At 38.8% G+C, this 22,469-nt stretch overlaps 1 protein-coding gene across 2 annotated transcripts in view; it reads left to right on the top strand.

Moving 5' to 3' along the window:
• Nucleotides 1–21,901, top strand: part of LOC121320854 (NADP-dependent malic enzyme, mitochondrial-like) — a 64,084-nt gene extending 42,183 nt beyond the window's left edge. For both annotated transcript variants that reach the window (XM_041259569.1, XM_041259568.1), the window contains exons 8-15: nt 5,861–5,970; nt 14,353–14,450; nt 14,955–15,068; nt 16,264–16,369; nt 16,876–17,018; nt 17,793–17,966; nt 18,919–19,017; nt 19,303–21,901. In XM_041259569.1, the coding sequence (XP_041115503.1) occupies nt 5,861–5,970; nt 14,353–14,450; nt 14,955–15,068; nt 16,264–16,369; nt 16,876–17,018; nt 17,793–17,966; nt 18,919–19,017; nt 19,303–19,464 (1,006 nt within the window). In that variant the 3' untranslated portion in view covers nt 19,465–21,901. The remainder of the gene's footprint in view (nt 1–5,860; nt 5,971–14,352; nt 14,451–14,954; nt 15,069–16,263; nt 16,370–16,875; nt 17,019–17,792; nt 17,967–18,918; nt 19,018–19,302) is intronic.
• Nucleotides 21,902–22,469: the final 568 nt, after the last annotated feature.

Here is a 22,469-nt window from a genome sequence, read left to right as displayed (position 1 = left end):
GCTGTGTGATCCAGTGGTTAAAGAAACGGGCTTGTAACCAGGAGGTCCCCGTTTCAAATTCCATGTCTGACAATGACTCACTGTGTGACCCCGAGCAAGTCATTTAACATCCTTGTGCTCCGTATTTCGGGTGAGGCGTTGTTGTAAGTGACTCTGCAACTGATGCATAGTTCACACACCCTAGTCTCGTATCCTGTAAAGCGTTTTGTGTGCGTTTGTGATGGTTGACACTGTGAAAGTGTGCTATATTTTTAAAATTAAGATGAGAAGAGTTATTATTATTATTATTACATAGGCTACCAATGGTCCTTACTTGAACTCATCATTGTGAACTTCTAAAGCCCTGTTAAGAGTGGAGACATCTGCTGCCACTATAATAAACCCTTTTCAGTGCAACAAGAACAAAATCATTCTAACAAGACAAACAGAAATTAATTTGATGATGTGGATTTAAAAAAAAAAAAAAAAAAAAAGAAAAAACAAAAAAGAAAAATCAGTACCACTAAATAAGAAAACATTCTCCGCGTTTCAAAAATTAACGAATCAAAAAATCACGGGGCTGTCAAAACAGGCTTGGATAATGAGTTCCCAGCCCTGTATTCCGACTGGAACCAAAACCTTACATTAGACTGGAACTAGAGTAATCTGACCGTCTATCTCATTAGTGTGTTCCAGGATTTAATTCTGTTTGTTCCTTAAGAAATGTTGATGATACAAAATATTTAAAAATATCACCAGTGGGAAGGAAAGCTTTTGCTTTCTGCCCCCTCAGACTGGAATAAACTACCCACAGAACTCAGATCCACAGTGGCACTTTCTCATTTTAAGAGATCGCTGTTTGATCATTTGAACCAGCCTTGTGATTGCATGTGATGTGAATTGAGTACAATAACACATGGATTGTAAAAGTGTGTGCTTGATGTATGATTGTATGTAAGTGTAACTTGCTCTTGCCTTCCTCCTGGGACACCTTTGTAAATGAGCTGTTTGCGGCTCGTATGGCTTTTTAAAAAATACATTTTAAAAATTAAAAAATGCATTGGCTCCAGTTGAATACCCAGAGAAGTAGGTGCTTTTTTCATGACTGGCCTGCGTTTCAAGTAGGGAGAATTTCATTGAAAGCATCTGTTGTGAAAGGGTACTACAATGGGCTGGCTTTTTAATCTGACGCTCACTTCTGGTCTAGCCTATGGGGTGTGCACTCACTGGTGTTTTATTTTTCCCTTAACTTCCTTCGGTGTGTCGTGATACCTGAAACCAGCACAAAAGATACTTTCAGCTTATACTACAGGAGGTACCAACCTTCCTCTTGACCACTTGAACACAAAAGTCTACAGAAAGTTCCAAGCCACAGAAAGTTATACCGAGTCCCGTTGGATAATTTTTATGTTGGCTTTAATAATAGTTTTATCTTGAGGTTAATTTTTTTGGAATTGTAAACATTTTAAATGGCACACAGGATTATGCAGAGATGGGAAGTAAATGGTAATGTGATATACATGTACAGCACAGAGTATTCTGGATTATTTATAATAACTTTGCCAAATAGAAAGCGAATCCGTATGTTTCTGAAAAGATTTACAAATACTGTCTTTTGATTCTGTGAAAATGAAGACTTGTAATTAAAAGTTTTAAGAATTACTGTTTGGTATTCTGCCTTAAACCAGCGGTGTGTCAGACCCTAACTCTTGTGACATCATTTAAATATTAAATTAACGGGGGGGGGGGGGGGGGGTGATATATCCATCATGTGCAGCTGCATCTGTCTCCAGAGTCTGAGCTCTTTGTCTTTTCAGGACTTTAGACCCTTGTGTGTAGATTTCAAGATTTCCACAGCAGTGCATTTATTTATTAAGAAGCAGAAAGCAGCGGTAGATAAATGAGGCTCAATGGACAGAGTGCGAGGGTCTGCTTGTCTATTCCGTCTTTGGCATTAATATGATTAGGGTACTTGATTACCTCTCTCTTAAAGGTCTGAAGTGTTTTCCTAAGCTGTGCCTTCTGGCTCATTGGCTCAGGTGTCTCTTATTAAACTCATAGTAAAACCAGCAATGGATGCAACCAGCAAACTGCTATGCAATGGGAGTTTTATTTCCATCCATGTAGTATATAAACTTCTCTGCCAAAATGTACCAATTGCCTTGCCCTCCAACCTAATATGGCCAGCACCTTCAAATATTATTTGAATGTTATTTTGACAGATGTGCTCACTGAGAGGACGAAACTGTAGACTGCGATGTGACACAGCTAGCTGTTCCTGTACAAATGGTACAAATTGAGTACTTGTTACAGTAAATGTACAGATTTTTAATACCATTAAAAAAATTAAGCATCCTTTTTTATTGCCACCTTGGCCAAGTAAATCTTCAAAATTTAAAATTCCCAAAATTCCCATGTGTTTGCTTGTTAATTACCTACAGGTGTGTTTCTGGCTATGTGGAAAAGTCCATTATTTCACATTTGAAACAATGTCGATTTGTATATTTATTTATAAGCTAACTTTCTGTTCAAAAACAGTAGTCAGATACAACAGGTTTACTTTACTAATAACAGAGATGCATATAAAATTAGGTCATTTCAGAGACACAATTATACACACTGTTGGTATTTACAATACCTTTCTGTAACTTGATTTTCCATTATTGTTTTTTTTTATTTTATTGTGAGGTGTGCCTCAGAGCAAAAGATGTAATCTTCCTTTTTATGAACATAAAATATAAATATATTGTGTTACAGTGCCATTTATAGAGAATAATACTTGGCATGGAGTGTATTAAATGAAAATGCTTCAATCAATGCTAAAGGTCATTCCAGCCAATCAAAGATAGCCATCCATTTATTACACAGCGACAGCACAAATCAAACCATCTAAATATACCATGCAGTTTTATTGATGCATTTGTAGCCATTCAGTTACTGTATACTGAAGCCCTGAATGAAACTTGCATTGCAGTTGAATTATGCGCAGTGGGTCAGTTTAATAAACACGGCACACCTCCGTTCCACACCCACATGCCTACTATGAAACCGAAAGATGGTTTATGTTGTCATTGTTGTTATAAATTAACCAGTTTATGAAATAACCAGAAACCAATAACTTTTAAATGAAGTTTATACTTGACAGAGAAGCTAATGGGTGTATACGTTTTCATTCAATGGCTGTCAGGAGGCTACGTGCTTGTGTTTGCAAATGTTTACTGCTTATGTTAATGTTTAAATAAGTATATCCAACCACAGAACCCCTATAAATATGTATGTCTTTTAATGCTAGACTTCTGTGGCCAATATTCCAGATTTATTCTCTCTCTGTAATGACTCGTACACAACCTGTGGGAACAGTGTTGTTTCAGTAAACCGGGGAGCTTTTAAAGGAATGGCAAGTTTAGAGTTAGTAGCCTCTGACTGACTGGGAGGTTACATGCTGGTGTAGCTGTTCGTTGAGGTTAGACATCTGATATTTGTAAAGTAATTTGTACAGTAAATGTCAGCATTATTGATTCTCTGGCAAAGACCCACCACAATTACTCAGTCATCTCTTGAAAAGTTTCTCAAAAAAGTGTATGAGCAGTGCCTGAGTTTAACAAAAGATGGAAAAGATATAATTTTTCATAGTTGTATTGATAGTAAAATGTTGATAACCGGCAACCTTTTAAATAAAACAAATATGGTTGATCTTCAATGACCTGTTTCACTAGGGACTACTTTGAATCCCATCTCTCCTGCTAACATGTACTGCTCTCTACAGCATAATGGAAATTGTTCTTGGTGAGTTTGTTTGTGTGTGAGAAAACCTTATTTTCTGTAGCATGGCAGTTAGAGCATCTAATGGCTTGTGACTGGTCTAGTATGGGCCCCAAACCATCTGTAAAGAATGGAGCAGTGACATTTACATGTTAATGACAGCCAAGCTAAACTCTATCCAAATTAAAGAGACCAAACACTGCACATGGGATTCCAACAAAGTTGCAAAATATTTTGGCAGGATCTGTGATTTAAGATGGTTATCCTGATATTGTTTTAGAGCAGAGGGGTGTCCAATCCTGGTCCTGGAGGTCCATTCCACTGCATGTTTAACATGTAACATGGTATAATTAACTATTTCAGGGTCTGGATAGAGGTTTCATTGGTTCAATTAAATATTTAGAACAGGGATGGAACAAAGACCAGGAGTGGAAGATTCAACTTGGCCACCCCTTTTGAGTTTTATTAGAAAAAGTTCTGGGCCTGATTTATCACACCAAAATGCAATTTTCTTCATTTGTTGTTAAAGTAAAACAGGTTTGTTTTACCAAACAAATAACAACACTGTATAACGATAGCTGTTTTAGATTTCTTTCACACAAAAAAGGAACAAATGACATTTTGGTGTGAAAGAGCTTGACAGTAATATGAAACTTAATTGGAGGAATAGAGAGCCAGAACTGCAGTGGTAGGGTGAGTAATGTTAGTGTCAGTGGTATTATAGCGGCAGTGTTCTGTATCAACTGCAGTCCGTTTACTTTAGTGAAACATCATGAAAGGCCAGCAGAAACACAAAATGCAATAATAAAAGCGAAAGCTTTTTGTTAATTAATTATATATATATATATATAATATATCTATATATATATATAATATATATATATATACGCATATAATATAATATACACACACGCACGCACGCACGCACACACCCACACATTCCACTTGTTCTTTAAGGTAAACAGTCATCTTGGCACCATAGTGTACTGCTACTTCCCTCCTAGCAGAGAGATGCTATAGGACAGTAGTGAACCATATACAATCGTAATTGATTGCCTTTCGGGGTTCAGGGGATCCTAGGAATGGGAACATTCAGTTCTCTTCAGCACAAGCCCACAAAGAAGGGAATTCTTTCTAACAGCTGTGCCATGAATTTCATCCAGATTAATATATGGAAATGGATATTGTTGTTTTTTCCCCCTTTTATGCGTATCATAGCTAACGTAATTATTCCAGGCAACTGAAGTCTTAAACTGACATTCAAAGAAAATAGTACGAGCAAACTGAACATTTCAACAAACAATAATACTAGCAGACTCCCAGAACTCTATTACTTGTTTCATCTGTCTGTAAGAGATTCCACTCATTTCGTAGGTCTCTTTGTTGCAGTGCAGATGTAACTGGTTTTGTCAGGGTGGGGCTTTTTTTTCTGTTGCAGCTGTCCTAAAGGGGGATGCAGATATGAAATTCTTCCCTTTCACATGATATACTTACATGCAATGAAAGGATTGGAAGCTTTTTCTATTTGTATGTGTCATCAGACTTTGCACTTCATCATAGAGAAATTAAATCTATATTCTCTTGATCTCTTTCCTATGAAATTTGGTAATGATATTTATCTCAGTAGATGTGACCCTAAACACAGCGAGCATTTGAAACCACAGTTTCCCTGATGACTTTATTAAATTATAGTGTAGAAGTAATTAACAAGATGGGTTGGACCAACTGTGCCTCCATCTTGCCCATGTTTTGTGTTGAAAGAGTTTACTGTAAAATGTATCAATAGAACAAAAACACAGTTTTGGGGGAAAAAAACTTTATTATTATTATTATTATTATTATTATTATTATTATTATTATTGTTTGTTACTGATATGCAAAACCCCTATTTTTGAAAGCTGATTTCTGCTCAAGAGCAGAGAAGGCTAAAATAAGAGAAACAGTAAAATGTCTATGCCAGTGTTATTTGAACTTATACTGTATGACCTCCAAATGTATGATGGAATGTAAACAGAAATGAGCAAACACCAAATTAAACCAGATTGAGCAGCTGTGGTTGAAATGTTATTCATTTCTTCTGAATGAACTAATGGCCTGTGCTTTCTTGCCATCTCCACAGGTATGGAATGAACTGCCTCATCCAATTTGAGGATTTTGCCAACTCTAATGCCTTCTGTATACTCAGCAAATACCGTAACAAATACTGCACCTTCAATGATGATATTCAGGGTAAGTGTCTCCTGTACCCCTTGAACAGCAGGGATAAACCTAGATCTGATACAACTTCAAATACAGCTAAATCTTTTAGGACCGGTCTAGTCTTTTCTGTAACACTGAATTTTATTTAGCTGCACTCTATCCACTGCGAGGGATGATTATAAACCAACCGTACTTTATTCCCTGTGCTGTAGGACAAAACCAATCATGTTTAAATCAGGTGGTGTTGAATTTCACAGCAATCAGTACCCAGGAAAAGTGGGGGGATGAAAATGGGGAATAAATTGATTTAAAAAAAAAAAAAAAGAAAAAGAAATAAAAAAAAGCTCCCTTATAAAAAATAAAATATAAATACTGGGAATTATTTTGTGGGAAAAGAATTGAAACACTATGCATACTGTAAGGAATGGTAAAGCACTGTGCACATTTCCAGTGGCAAAGTTTATAAGGATGGCACCCAGCATCTGCTTCAGTCCTGGGCAGAGAGAATGGAAATACTTCTATTGTTTGCACAAGGGACAGTTATGCTTTACAAGCAGCATTAACCAGAGCCAGAGGAGGCCACTAAAGCAAGATATATTTATTGCCTATGCACGTCAGATATTTTTCAACACGGATCATCACTTACTTGTCTAAACAAACAGAGGATGGGGTGGAACAGAGGATTTGTCTGTACATTTATTATTGGCTGTAAAATGCACTTATTAGGAGACAAGCCTAGTGTTTTAAAGATTTGCTTAGTGAAAAAGAACAGAGATCTCCACAAGGTAATGTCCTTATTCAATGAGTGGTGCTTGCTGCAGCAGCTACTGTAATGTATTCAGTTTCATTTTCTGAGGGTTCTCTGGGAACTCCACTGACCTTGAGCCAGAAGGGTTCCAGATCTGATCGATGATTTGTATCTAATTGGCTCAAGTAGTGTATCTAATGTTAACAATACAGGGAAAGGTGCAACAGGACGCATGTTTTAAAAATGTAAAAATAAGTTCTCCGTTTAGTTACTGTTTATCCAGTTAAATAAGTGATCGTTTAGGGCAGGCAACTGTTTCTATGTGTATTAAATTTTCTTAAGGTTTTGTCTTTTTTGTGGTAAAAATGAAGGCTTTACTCCAAACTTCTTCATGGTACTCAGTGTCCCTTTTAATCCCTGCCCCCCAAATACATAGGAAGGCTCCCCCTGTTAAGGTGGATTCAGATGTTTTTATTTAATATACTTTTTTCCCTTTTAAAATTTGGAGTGTGCAAAATAACACACCACCCAGTACCTGTTCAGTCATTCAGATCCTGTTTATCATTTTCAAACAGTAAAAAAAAAAAAAAGCCAGCTGGTGTTTATGAGGGAAAATATTTGTTGCTTATCTCTGTGGCTGCAGAATGAGTCAGAGAGGCTTGTTCCATTACTTGTGAGGACTGCATCTGGTGGTGTTTGTGTCTTTAGAGAACGATGCAGTGTTGGCTTAGCCAAGACCAGATGTCTTTGTGTGTTTCTGTCTGCTATGAAACCTTCCAAAAAAAAAAAAAAAGCAGGCTCTGGCCAAATGATCTCCTGTGTGACCAGTATACAGACCCAGGTCAGGCACAGTTGATCAGTCCATTTCCAAATGTGCTGTTAGACAGATGTGCTGCAATGTCACTTCGAGACCTGTTGCAGTACAAAGCACGAAAAAATTATTCTTAATGTGTTATACTGCCTTGTTTGTCTTGACCACCGAGCTGTACAACTGAGTAGATGCAAGACCTCCACCGAGACTGGCTTGCTGTCTCAGCTGGGCAAATTCTGGGTGTAATTTTAGAAAACGAAACTATGCAAAAAAGAAAAGTCTATTTTTCTAGCATTCAAAACATTGTTAAGGATTGGAATTTATGGGAACCACAAGAGGACACGAATCACAGTCTTGTTGCACGACGAGACCCTGTGTGGTGGTATGAGAATCCACTTATTCCCACAGTAGTGACTTTCTGTAATGGAATTTGCTAACAACCACGGGGTTTTCCCCTCCAATCTGATGGAAGAATATTCAGGTTTAATTGTATGACAATGCATGCTGTCAAAACATGCTTAAATGTGCAAACATTCGAAAGCTGGAGGGCATGAGGATTATAATGCAATTATGGTATATTTTAGAATGAATGCACCCCTAGGTTTTATTAAACTATGAGTCACTAAGTTAGGTCATAAAGTCCTCCCAGCTCGTACATATGAATGATAATTAAATTAGAGGTGGGAGAAAAGCCAGATTTATAATAAAGGGTCTGTTCTTTCTGGCAATTAATTGTTCAATAATCTTACTGTGCTTTATGTGTCTTTACATGCAGAATAAATGCAGTCACGTTCAAAGTTAAAGGTGTGTTGTGAATTCAATGTCAGTTGCACCAGTGTTCAATAAACACGTTTATTCAGTATTTCATGTTGCAAATAAATTAATATGGGGTTGATAATTAGAACATTACTAAATAGGAGAAATTAGTAAATTTTTCACAAGGCTTGTTTGAGAGTACTTTTACAGCAAAAGAACGCCTGACATCATAGCTATAGTGATAGTCGGTACAGAAAGAGGTTAGAACAGCTAGCAAGGCAGTGACAGGGTTAGTAACAAATGCCCACAGTGTGCATTAATTTTAAAAATGTGTACATTTTTTTTTTTTTTTAATCACAGCAAAGGAAAATATATCAGAAACATTGAAACGGAGTGCCAAACAAAGTAACTTTTATGAATTTTTTAAAAAATCTATATTGCTAAACCTCTCTCACTTAGATCACATGTCGCTTGTCCATATTTTATTATTAGTATGATATTATAAAGTACATTCTATTTAAACAGTATCTTGAAGTGAGGTCCAGCACAGATCGTGACTGATAGGGCATGTAGCAAGTCAGTGCTTCCTATGCCAGTGTATGTTAGCTCAAATGTTGCTCTTACTTGGGATCCCTATTAAACTCCTGCTAAGAAGATCTCTCACTGCAGTTTTAATCTGAGTTGAAGCCCCCCACCAAGACTCAAAGGATTTATCAGGAAGGATATGCAACACAATGCCAGTGCTGGAGAATTTGTTTAATTTCAGTCGGCATGATATTTCTCTTCACTCATTAATTCTGAAGCATCATGGTATACCACAGTACTGTGGTCATGGGAACCCATCTATGTGTGCTGTTGTACTATACCATGGTATGGTCAGTGTGATTGCATTTAACAATTACCAGAGACCGTTTTGAAATGGGTCATGTGAGGTTTGCCATGCTATCTCTATGCTCTCAATATTAGTTTGTTGTTTTTCTGTTATGGAATTCCTTAACACTTTGGAACCGATCTCAATGTTTTTTTTTTACACATCGCTGATACTGTGCGTGTCAGATGAGAAGGGTGAGAAAAGGCTCGGAGAAAACACATGTCAATCCAAGGTTATAATGTTGAACCTTTTTGAATAAATATGTATCTTATTAATATGCATTAATCAGATTCAAGCTACACTTTCCCAAATCCTTTATCTGTTCTCCGTGTTTTAATCGGATGCAGGTGCACACAGGTTCCGGAACACAGACGTCTCCGATTACCTGACTGAGTTTGTCATGTAAGTTCTGTGCAGTTTATTTCGGAATTAAAACAACCAGTTACAAAAGGGTTGATTTGCTTGTGCTTGTAAACGTAGTGATTGATAATGCAAGCTCTCTGTCTAAAATGATATTTTCAGTGAGCCTTCCAATTATCCACCGAAGTGATGACTGAGTCTGGTTGCAATGAAAAGCAAAGTTCTCGCTGTGCCGTTGTTAAGCTGTAAAGGGCTGCTGCACGTGTAGGCTGCTGGGTTGCCATGGTTTCTACTTCATCTTAATATAGAAGAGACAGACAAACAGTGTATAACTTTTGGCTGAGCTGCCTCTTTAGAGAAACGGAACAGAACAGTTTAGGTGCGTTGCAGACATCTTAGTCACCGTTTATCTGTGTTAGAACGCTGAAAGGAGTGTTCTCTGTGCGGGCAGTGTCTGATAAGTGGTGTTCATGTTAAGGCTGGCTGAGCTTGCAGGGAGTTTCAGTTGTTACTTCAGACTCTTCTTTGGCAGTCTTTCTTTGGGATTGATGTCAGTGAGGTTATAATCATCTGGATGTACCCGGTCACTTAAGAATAATGATGGTGTTTTTCTTTTTCTCTCTTATGCATTGCCATGCTGGGGGTGCATCTACAAGGCAGTGAGGAGGGGGATTTGGGTATGAGTTAGGGGATTTTCTGTAGTGGGGGAAGTGCAGTGGTTGAAGGTCATGTAGATGTATGTTTGCATGATACAAATAGCTTGAATTTGTACTTACAGCATTTGTGTATGTGGGTTGGGTTAGTTGTATCTTGCAACCCATTCATCCAATTATTATAAAGTCAAAGGGACCTTTTAACATGAATAACAGCTAGAAAGATTTTGAGAGCATCACACATGAAAAATTTAATTACGTTCCATAATGCAAAAAAAAAAAAAAAAAGGTTTGCTGTTTTGAAAAAGAAGGATACGATTCAATGCTATTTGAAGAGTCAGATGTTTCAAATGTTTTTTAATTCCTTTGCCTCCGTTTTATCATTGGAAAGAATTATCTGGCTTGGGAAAAGGCATAGCATGTTCTGCAAACTGAACAAAACACAGCCACCAGATAGTAAATTAGAAAACAGCTTTTGTTTCATTGTTTATAACATGGTTGTGAAAGCTTGAGACTGAAGTTCTCAGTTTTGAGTTGAATAAAACTTTCCAATCTTAGAAACCTGTATTCAGACAAGCAAATAAAACATGGTATTTCTTTACCCCTAAGATTTTTTCTTAAAAAGGATCCTATTAACTTGGACAAGCAAATGTTCTTTCTGCTGTATGTCTGAGTGTGAAGCCTCTGTGATTCTGTATGTGTCAGTCTTTATTCTCAAATGCTTTTTTGTTGTTTGAGATAAACCAGGAACAAGTTGATTGAATTAAATGACCGTTAGCATGTAGAAGGTTTGGTTCTCTAGAAACTTATTGGTTTTGGGGGTAAGGAGTGGCAGTCACACCTGGGTTCTATGCTTGTACATTATCAAGTAATTTTCAGTCAAGGTGCACTATGATACTAGTCAATACAAAACTGTTCTTTTGAGATCTGATTGCTCAGACTGCAGGGATAACAAGTTCACAGAAAGCAGATAGTTCAGAAGATGTGGGTTGACAGTTTCATATATATATTTTTTCAAATAATTTTGCTGCTGGAAAGACGGTACTGTAATCTGATCCAAGGAATGGGTCTTTGGGTTATTAATGAGTAAGTAGCAGGGTTTCGAAAAATATAGCGTTCCATATGGTGATGTTAGATTTTTTGGAACCCTACTACGTACTCTTTAAGTATCTCCACGAGGGAAGCTTGTATGACTTTGCAAATGTGCCACTACCAATTCTACAGCTACTAACTTCTCAATTAAGCTGGCATTAAACTTCTCTGGGTGAAATCCAACAGTACCCTCACTAGACGTCACCTCTTCAAACGTTTCACTTATATCTACAATGAATGCCCTGTGTATTTTACTTCCCACATATACTCTAGAATCTAAGTGAAGATAAGCCAGTGTGAAACTTGAAGTTCTTGAAGTGTCATCTAGTGTTTGTTTCTTTTTTGTTTGTTTGTTTGGTTTTTTTTGGGGGGGGGGGGGTTGTAGCCCTTTCCTCCTCATTTTTATAAACATTTATAAACATTTTATTATTTTCCCACAGTCTTTACCATAAACATCACAAATAGTGATCAACTAACTCCAGCTAACAGCTCTGTCCGTGAGACCCAGACAGTTCTTCGTGCAAAGCCTGCCTGATATTGTGTTTTATACAAAGGCAAGTGGACAGAAGAAGTGCTCTGAACATTATTTTTCCTAAATAGATCTGGAGCAGCTCTTCATTAGTGCACTGTCTTTGGCATCATGAAAGCACCTCTGAGTGATGAAGGCTTGCAGATGTTCTGACAGATGTTGCACCAGGGAGAAGGGCGTTGATTTTGGAAAGAAACACAAAATATTTTGATAGGAGATGAAAGGCTGACTGCGAGAGTATATATAGTAAACTTTATTATGGGAACTGGAGATCTGTCTATTATACAGTACTAACATTGCTTGAGGGTTTTTTCCTCTGTTGATTGTAGATCTTATGGGAAAGTCATCAGCCCAAGTCTTATAAAAAAGAAAATAAGATATACACCATGTGCTGGATTTTCTTGGCTCAACCTTTGATAACAGAATGTAAATGCTGTTAACAGTGCAGCAGGTGTTTGCTTCAGCCCAGAAGGTGCCTGGCTTATAGGGGGCGCTGTAGTGAAGTGTGCTGTGATGTGTCTGATTTTGCCTCAGAAATTTTTGGTTGCGCCAGAGCTAATGTGATGCTCCCTGTGGAATCCCCAACAAAGAATGGCAACCTCTCACAGCCTGTACAGAAACCTGCTCTCCCCTGACTGTATGACTAACAGACTCCCCTAACAGAGCCGCTCTTGGACCTCGCTTAAAGTCTTTCATATTCTACGCCCTTTAACTGCTTTAAATTGCATGAGGCTTAGGCTTTCTGCTATGGATAACATATTTTGAAATCTATTATTTTAATATATTCTCACAAGTATCGTATTGCAGTTGATCTGTTTGTTTGCCCAGGTTTTATTTTCACTCTTGAGTTGTCATTGCACTATAAGGTCCCTTACACTGTTACAGGAAACAGGCCCCCCTGGTGCAGCAGGAGTTCCTGAGAGTCAGGTGTAGTTCTGGTGCCGGTCGGCTCGAGAACACATCTGAAGTTCAGCTTTTAGGTTGTGTCCCTCCATTTGTACACAAAATATTAAGTGACCACTCAGCAACCCGGCAGTTTCTCTCTGTTTAGAAAAGACCACGAATTGGCTTGTCTGGTAGTATTACCAGATAAGAAATTCCTTTGTATGTATTGTGAATGACTAGATGGGGTTTCCTTTTCATAACATATTATTCCCATTGAGGATAAGTGATTTCCCATGGCATCAGTGCTTTTCAAACATGACCAGGTATTTGAGCCAGGAGCAATGTCCAATGTGTTTGAACAGAGGTGCATGTGACTAGCCAATATTGAGAACAAATACCCTGCACACATTGCACTGTTTTGTCCTTGTTCTTAATTATAAAAGGTTTGCAGTGGTTGGTTTTAATGCTATGCTTGTTCTGAGATTGAGAACTCGACTGTATCTTCTGAGAATAATCATTTGGCAATTGTTACAGATGTGGTTACAGGATGATATAGCCACAGGCTTTTAAGCAATTAGGATATTAAGAATTAGGATAGATCAAGCTTGCAAGAGGTGAAGAGTACAGGCACACACAAGCACATGTGCATTTGGATATGTTAATATTCAGATGATCTGCGCTATCTCCTGAAGAATAAAGAATAATTTCTTGTTTTATATCATACCCTCGCATCCACTGCAAGTATATATAAACACACCCAGAGGCCCTTTCCTAGCCCTGTGAGGTCTTCTCCCTAACAGAAACATTTAACTATACCAAGGGCATTCTATTATAACACCAAGGAAAGTCCACCAGAACCATGAGCAGATTACAGAAATTCTAATGGCAACACAACAGATTTAGAACAAATAATGCAGAGTGGTCCTGATGCAGTAGCAACCCAGTATTGAGTTTTTGCAGTGGATTTAGGAGTGGGTTTTGATTACCGGTAATACCCTAAAATGTGACTCATTGAGGTTGTATTACTGAATCCATATCCCTACTGCAAAGGCAAGTTTTCAATAAATAATTAGAACAGTATAAAACTAGCTTCTTGCTTTTTTATACCATGTGATTTATTGCTCTCAGAAAATATGTCTTTGCCTTTGCACTTGCTTCACAATAGGGCCCTGTTATTTGTCCAAATAACTGAAAGATGTTGGTGTGTTGGCAGTGCCAGTAAATAAGCTGTTTTTATGCTCCTGTACATTTTTTTAAAAAGCCTGGAAGCTTCCAAACAGATCTTCAGCGCCATCTTATGATTGTAAGTGGTAATTGCAGGGATTTAAAAAAAAATAAAAATAAATAAAAAAAACCTGGACCTCTCTGCTTTGGTTGTTCTGACTGCAATTCAAGTTTTAAATTGTATGATCTACAACTATTAAACCCCCCAACAGTGCTAGATTTAGAAATAACTATTAAAATAAACTAAAATTCAATGACAAATGATTCAACAAGACGTTTGTCATTAAATTTTAGTTTCTTTTATTATTTCAAAATGTTTAAGCTACAACTAAACATATTTCTGTTAAATTTTATTTAACGTGTCAGGTCCGTTGGTGGAGCAGTGGGTCTATCCCTGCTGTACCTGTACTGTGAATGCATAGAGCATAGGAATAGTAAAATCATGCCAATGATACTCAGTGCTTTCTCTCTGCTTGCGTTTAGGAACTGCTTCTGTTGCAGTGGCTGGCATTCTGGCTGCTTTAAGGATCACCAAGAACAAACTCTCTGATCACAAGTTTGTTTTTCAGGGCGCTGGGGAGGTAGGTTTCATTTATTTGCTTTTTCCCTTTAGTGAATAAATGTGATTACACAAATATGCACGTGTGGGCTTTATGAAGTCTTATAAGAACATAAGGAAATGTTCGAACGGGGGGGGGTCCATTTGGCTGATTGGTTTCTAGTAGCGGATTGATCTCAAGTATACATTGTATACATTTACCAAAAAACAGTCAATGGTGGAATATCTACCAATACTAAAGAGTTTAGTTATGTAATAAATGTTTCTCAGTGTTAAAGTTTTTTTTTTTTTTTTTTTTTTTTTTTTTTAGGAAAATAGTGTGCTTTGTATCAGAAGTAGCTGGTCAGTGTGAGTGTGATTAATCCAGATCAAAACTGTGTGACTGTCTTACATCTTCATGGCAGAATGGAGCAAGGTAAAGCTGCCTGCCTTCACCCTCATCATCAGATGAATTGGAAATCTCACTCTCCCTAACTGGCTACATGGTTTATAATAGCAGCCCTGACTCTCATGTCTCTGCTTGCAGGCTGCCATGGGGATAGCTCATCTGATCATCATGGCCATGAAGAAGGAGGGGGTTCCATACGCTGAGGCCGTCAAGAAGATCTGGATGGTTGACTCAAAGGGACTCATTGTTAAGGTAATCAAATGTCATTGTTTCCAAAAAAACGTATTATATGAATATTGTTTTAACTGTATGGCTGACTGATAGCATCTTTTTCTCATTGCCGCAGTTGCTCTGAAACAGGTGAATGATTAGGTTTTTGGAGATGATCTGATCAGTTGTGTGACTGGCTAGTGGTCATCTGGCTGTTTATTTAGCATGTAGGCTCATAAGTGTGCACCCTACTGTCTATCAAGGTTGTTTTGTTGGGTGTTTATTCCTGCATTCCCTGGTTAAACAAGGAGAAAAATTAATATACTGTGGGGAATCTGACCAAGACCAAGAAGATTCACAAAGTGTATGACACAACGCAATCCTACATCACTGAACCATCATCCAATCTGATTCCAGAGATACACATTTATCCAAAATGCCCTTCGAGGACACTCATTTAAATTACAAGTGTCAACCAATAGGCGCATAGTTAAGTAAGTGTAAGTTAGCAAGTAAGTTTAATGTAATGAGTGTAAGTATCCCAGACCTCCAACAGAAACCGACCTCTTAGCAGCAGTGTCAGCTCCTCGGTAGTGCTGACACTAGGCTTTCAGAGCACTGACAGCTGCTGTCTTCAGGGCTGGCCTGTGTCCTGGAACTTACCTCTTAGACATGACCCAGCTCAGCTCCATTTTCACAGGTCTGTCCTTGCTATACTGTAGCCAGCCACACAGCCCTGGTAAAGTTGGCAGATATAGCATCAGTTCAGTGCACTGAACAAATGTTAATGTTGCCAGACTGCCACCACCCACATCCCTTCCCATGCTGCTACTACATGATGGGGCTGCTTTTCTTTTATTTAGCAGGAAATAAAGTAGACGCATCACAAGGCAATGTTATGCAAATGCACCAAACGTTACCAGTATGTGTCACGTGATTGACTGCACTATGCTAGGTCTAGAGCAGTGAGTTGGCTGTCTTAAACAAGCAGAAAATAAGATCAGAGTATTAAAGTGGTGTGATAATGTGCGCCCTGTTGGTTGAAACATTTGTAGATTGCAACTACTACTGGGAAAAATCAAAATACCCAGGTATCAGCTACTGATTGGTCAACATGTGGTCTGAAATGACTGGTGACTGACAGGGAAGAAAGACTGGAGTGGAGGATTGTGAGAGTCGCTCCCAAGCTGGCACTGTAGTTTTTGATGTTGTGGTGGGTCTTGTTCTCTGTGCACAGAGCAGGGGGAATCTGAACCATGAGAAGAAGCAGTTTGCCCAGGAGCACCCCGAAGTGAGGACGCTGGAGGAAGTTGTTCAGATTGTGAAACCCACAGCCATCATAGGTATGGGCTACATATATTAAAGCTTTCCCATTGTGAGTAATTGGTAGCAGCTCAATAGCTAAAATGTTCAAATATTGTTCTAGCTGTGGTTCTCAAAGGAGGACCGCTCTTTTGACATGTTTGTTCCTTGACTTTATTACAAATTACGGACCAAGGGGAGGCAAAAACTTTAGTGTCATGGTCGTAAACATTATGAATGTTATTGTCTCATTTCACAGACCCCCGGTAGCCCTACTCTTGAACTGCCTTACCATTAGGTAGCACAGGATTAGTGTGAATCAGGTTCTATGAATCAGGGTCTTTCATGGCCAATGAATGCTTTTTTTTAGCTCTACTGAATCAGGATAGTTGTCTGATGTTCATGAGACATTAAAACAAAATACACTCATCTAACACATTTTCTATTCACATTGCAAGCAGTTGCATGGCACTGTAGCTGTGTGAGAATAGACAGACACCTTATTGCCAAACAGGGACTGAAAAATAAAAACTTTTCTCGTTTTTAGGAGTTGCTGCCATTGGTGGTGCATTCACAGAGAAAATCATTAAGGACATGGCCTCCTTCAACAAGCGGCCCATAATATTTGCTTTGAGTAACCCGACAAGCAAAGCAGAGTGCACAGCGGAGCAATGCTACACTCTGACTGAGGTAAGACCCCTTTCCGTCCATCGCTTTGACAGATCTGTCTTGTGGTGTGTACATGAGCCTCTGAGCTACGAACAGATTTACACATGCAGTTCTTTTATGTTATTCAACAAATTACCGCATTCCTTCGAAAAACCGGTTTTTCTTCTAAAAAAATATCCTGCGTCTAAAATTCAAGTACAGTGATGCAGGTATTAAAATTCGCAACAAAAGATGTGAATACTCGAATACAGAAGCAGCAACGTGAATGCAGAGAAAAGACGAACAAAGACTTTACTGCCCGATATCGATGACATACAGGCAGCCATTTTCAAAGAAGCATAGCTTCCTGAAGAATTCAAAGAGAAGCTTTTACAATTTCAGCGTTTCGTTATTGGGCTCCGCTCTAACAAACAGTACCGGCTTGGACAGATCGGAAATGCTGATCAGACCCCCGTATTTATTGACTTGACAAGCAATACCACAGTTCACAAAAGAGAAAAACAGGTGTGAGTAATCACGACTGGAAATGAGTGACAGCAGACCTCCATATGTCATTTTCTTATATTGATAAATATGCTTGTATCTTTGTAAATGCAGTTTTATTTGATGTTTTATTTTTTCCTCAAATTGAGAGTGGGAAATTTGGGCTGCATGTTAAATTCGAAGAAATACGGTATTACCCCGGACAGAACAAAGTTTGTAACTGTGATATATGTCAAAGGTTTTTTTTTTGCTTTTTTTTTACCTACATACATTTTGAGGGTTTTGTTTTGTTATTTGTTTCCCCTTCGGCAGGGTCGTGGTATCTTTGCTAGCGGCAGCCCCTTTGACAAAGTGACTCTTGCTGACGGTCGCTCCTTCATCCCTGGCCAGGGAAACAATGCCTACGTGTTCCCTGGAGTGGCACTGGGGGTGATCGCCTGTGGAGTGAGACACATCTCTGACGACATCTTCCTCACCACAGCCGAGGTACACAGTGCTCTACTGCAATGACTTTGTTTAGTTACTTCCCAGAACACAGTGGCATGGAAAAGCCGTTTACCTCCCTGCACAGGGCTTGGTGGGAATGTTAATGCTGCATCGTTATTAACGAAACTTTGAAAGACTTGTACCCCGCCGGCATAAGCCACAGCTTTATTTTTTTAAAGCAGTTTACAGCATTAGGAAATCCACCTGGTTTCCATCAAACATGGAGAAAGTCCAAAGAAGAGCAGATTAATCCCAGGGCTTAAATGACTGAGATACGAAGATATGCTGAAAGAACTGCATCGAATTAACCTGGAACTTAGAAGAATTAGGCATGATTGAAGTCTTTAAAATCTTAAAAGGAGTTGACATAGTTAACCCAAACAGTTACTTTAAACGCAGTACAGAAACCACGACCAGAGGACACAATTGGAAATTAAGTGGAAATAGACTTAGGACAGATGGAAGCAGACAGTTCATCATACAGAGTGGTGAGGGTATGGGATGGGATGCCTAGTCATGTTGTTGAGGCAGAATCACTTGCATCCTTGAAGTTTTGAGATTAATCAACTACTAGGAACTGGACGAGCATAGATGGCCGAATGGATTCCCCTCATTCGTAAATCTTCTTATTCGTATTTTTAGGGGTATTCCCAAGATCACCAAGGAGGTTGATACAATCACAGGTGATTTGCCAGTTCTGTGAAATGCAGATGTGGCTCAGCAGGTTATAGGTTGAGTAATTTGGCACTGTGTTGATAAAGGCATAAGCTTGAATATTGTCTACATTTACAATATCTCTGATAAGATTCCTAACAACTAAACTACTAGTTAGGAAAGAGGCATGTGATAAGAATGATGCAGCTCAACACTGTATAGTAACTTCTGTGATCTGAACAGTGGCCTTGATATTGCACTAGGAGACCCAGCATGTCTCCTCTCTCTTCTGATCCAGGCTATTGCTCAGGAAGTGACAGAGCAACACCTTGCTGAAGGAAGACTGTACCCCCCTCTGAGCACCATCAGAGAGGTGTCCTTCAAAATAGCTGTCAAGGTAGGGACAGTTTTTTTGTCTTATTTGTTTATATGATGTCTTTCACTTCAGCTATGAAAATGGGGACTGTGGCCATCTTAATGCTAAAATGTATTTCCTCAACATGTTTTTGCATTGCCTACTGGATTGTTGCATAGAGAGACTTTACAAACTTTTTGACAGTCAACCAGAGTCAAACATATACCCTCAAAATCCCAAAATCTGAACGCAGTAAATTATAAATCAGCTTTTTAACTAATTGATCCATCGATCAGACGATAACTCCTGCCTTCTCTCGCTTGCCAGGTTGTTGATTACGCCTACAGGAATGGTATAGCATCCTTGTACCCAGAGCCTGAGGACAAAGAGGCCTTCATCCGTTCACATATCTACAGCCCCGACTACGACTCCTTCACCCTGGATACCTACAGCTGGCCCGACCATGCCATGCAAGTGCAAGATGTTTAAATCCCACTGGCCAGTAGCCCCGGGCCTCATACTACCAACAAGGCCTATGATCTCTTACCAATTGTTAGCATTTTGAGACAGATGATTTGACATTCTGGAATAAAAAGGTTTATTTGAGAAGGTAGTTAGTTAGTCATCGCACTTTTTGGTGAATCATTTAATCAGTGTTTTTTACATATAGATTTCTGTCCTGTTTCAGTGAATGGTTACCCACAGCAGGTGTGGTTTGGGTACAAGCAGATTACTTTTTTGAATCATTACAAATGTCTGCAGAACCCGGTTTATTCTGTGTTTGGGTTCTCCACAGCTAGTAGGGAATCAAATACAGTTAAAAGAAGCAGTTGCTAGAGCAACCAAGGAATCAGGCATGCTCCTGATTGCCATGGAAACGGCAGTACTGTGACACAGGGTTGTTGACATCTGGAACATTTTCTTAATAATGAACTAAAAATGAAAAATATAATATAAAAAAGAAAAAAACACCCCCACCACCCAGAATTTTTTTTTTTAAGCATCACAGAAACAATGAATCTGCGTCTCCATCCTATGTACTTTAAACCCTGATAGCAACCATGCTGACAAGATTTCAAACTGACCTTTAATAACTTAAACTTGAGTGAGTAAACCTGAAATGACAGGTATTTTATCTTTTGAATCAGGAATCCAAAAAGAACGCTAATTAGTTATATCTTAAACATTGTAAATAGAGTTTTGATCATGCTACTATGGATAGTTCATGTTTTATATAAACCTCAAATCAATATTGTTCGAGTGCTTCGGTTTAGATCTCAACCCCAGAATCTGACCCCTTAACTTTTTTTGACGTTTTGTTGTTGTTTTATTACAGTTTCTTAAAAGGGAAAGGGTTTAGAGAAAACAAGCTTTACAGCAATGTAATTCCTGTATAATGGCATGCAGTCTGTTTCAATGGGAAACAAATGGTACGTGAAGCAAGCACGGTGTTTATTGTTGTCATGAACCGCAGTTGCCTTGGTACCCTCACAGCTTTCCAGCCCCCCACCCCGTATCCTCAGGTTTCTTCAACACCTGCAAACAAGCTTGTACAGTATATCCTCGCTTCTAACTGTATGTCTTTTGAAACAGAATGAAAAAAGCAAAGCAATGCAGATAGATCAAATATAATATATACCATGCTATTAAAAAGTGGATGGAGAAACAGTTTATACGATCTTAGTCGAATGGCTGTAATTTTATATGAAGATTTCGTATATCTGTTTTGACGTGGGACTGCTTAAAATACAGACTGCCTGTTTAGAAGCAGCAGTTGATGTGTGCAAGAGGCCAGTATTTAACAAATAATGTTCTTAGTTTTTAAGTTTATTTTTACACTTTCAGTAGAGTGGTTAACAAACTGATTTCAACACACCAGACCTCTAAGAAAGATAACTAAATAATTGTGGACTGTTGTTATATAGTATAGGAAGACATTGCAACTATTTAGTTATCCTAGAGTCCTCCTAGAGTTACTTGACAGTGAAAGTGTTAGTTACAGTTGCATCTACATACTCAAGAGTTGTGGTTTGAGTTTAGTGAAGCTATGAAAGTGTACTGTATATAAGTGAACAATGAGGGTGTCATAGGCATGATGAAGGATTGAACTGATTCAGTCAGGGATATGTTCTTGTGTTATTCTGAATTAATGCACAGCATCACATTTAAAAATCCAAAGGGTGCAAGAGTAGGCTAACTCTCAAATAATTAATTTTCAATGGTGTTTTCTGACAGCCAGTGATTGTAATAGTACCTTAACGTTAGTAATGGCTTCAAAGCCGTGTATATGTACGTAATAAGAAGACATGGGGATCCCTCTTCAGAAGCATATTGTAGGAACACATGTTTCTTTTTTTGGTTCATTAATGTTAGAACACTGGGGTCCATTTAAAAGATCTTTTTAAAGTGTTAATCAAAAGCTAACTTAAGTAATCTTGCTTTAGTTTGGTAACTAAATTCCATAATGTTGAGGGTTATTCCACTCTTGCACCAGCTGTAAAACATTTGAATGTTTGTTTTTTGATGTATATCAGATATTTGTAACTCCAGGGTGATAGTTTGGGATCTGATGGCACTGCTCTGAATGCAGTGGGTGAGTTTTGTTTGACTGTACTGTGTGCTTCCGTTGTTCATCATCTCATACCCCTTTTCCACTGACGCACATACGGGTGGTTTTCCGCTGGCTATTTGTTGAGCTGAGCGAGAACCAAACTCAGAAACACTGGCCTCATAACACATCTGAATCCTACTCAGAGCCGAGCATGGCCAGTTAATGATTTTGTATAATTATGTTGTGTCAGTCAGTACACTCAAGGAAGACTAACAATATGGCGTGCAGCTAATTGGAGGCTGGCCGGGCACCTGCGGGCTTGCCTGTAAGCTGCCCACAGCTGCGTTGTCCTCCAAAGCTGCCGCTCTGAGGTGGCTGCATGGCGGGTCTGCAGAGTGAAAAGAAGCGGTCGGCTGACGGTAGACGTTTCGGAGGACAGCATGTTCGTCTTCGCTGCTCCCAAGTCAGCGCAGAGTGGTAGCGGAGAGCTGAGCCTAAAAATATAATACAATTGGCTATTTCAAATTTGGAGAAAAATGGGGTGTGATTCAGTATTAATATGAAGAAAGAAAATGAAGAAAAACACTGCCATTACCTCTGGATATGCCATTCTCGACTGAATACCACATCATCTACAAGGAAGTCGACACATTCATTGCATGTGACGTCAGCTGCGTGGCTCAGGCTCTGCAGTGGAAACGCAACCAGGCACCTCCTGAGCTACGCTGGGCTGGCTCGGCATGGCCCTGGCTTGGCTCGATTGTACAGTGGAAAAGAGGTATAAGATAGTAGTCTCTGTCCTGAGGAGATGCTGTATTTATGTGTCTTAGTTACTTTTGTCTGGATCTTCCTCCCAGAGAAAACAAGTATGTAGGATTAATTTGTTGTTTTTGATGTACACTTTGAATCGGTAAGAAGGAAACATTACTCTACAAAAGCTGCT

Source organism: Polyodon spathula, chromosome 9, assembly GCF_017654505.1.
Source record: "Polyodon spathula isolate WHYD16114869_AA chromosome 9, ASM1765450v1, whole genome shotgun sequence".
Taxonomy (NCBI): domain Eukaryota; kingdom Metazoa; phylum Chordata; class Actinopteri; order Acipenseriformes; family Polyodontidae; genus Polyodon; species Polyodon spathula.
This window is presented reverse-complemented; position numbering and strand designations above follow the sequence as displayed.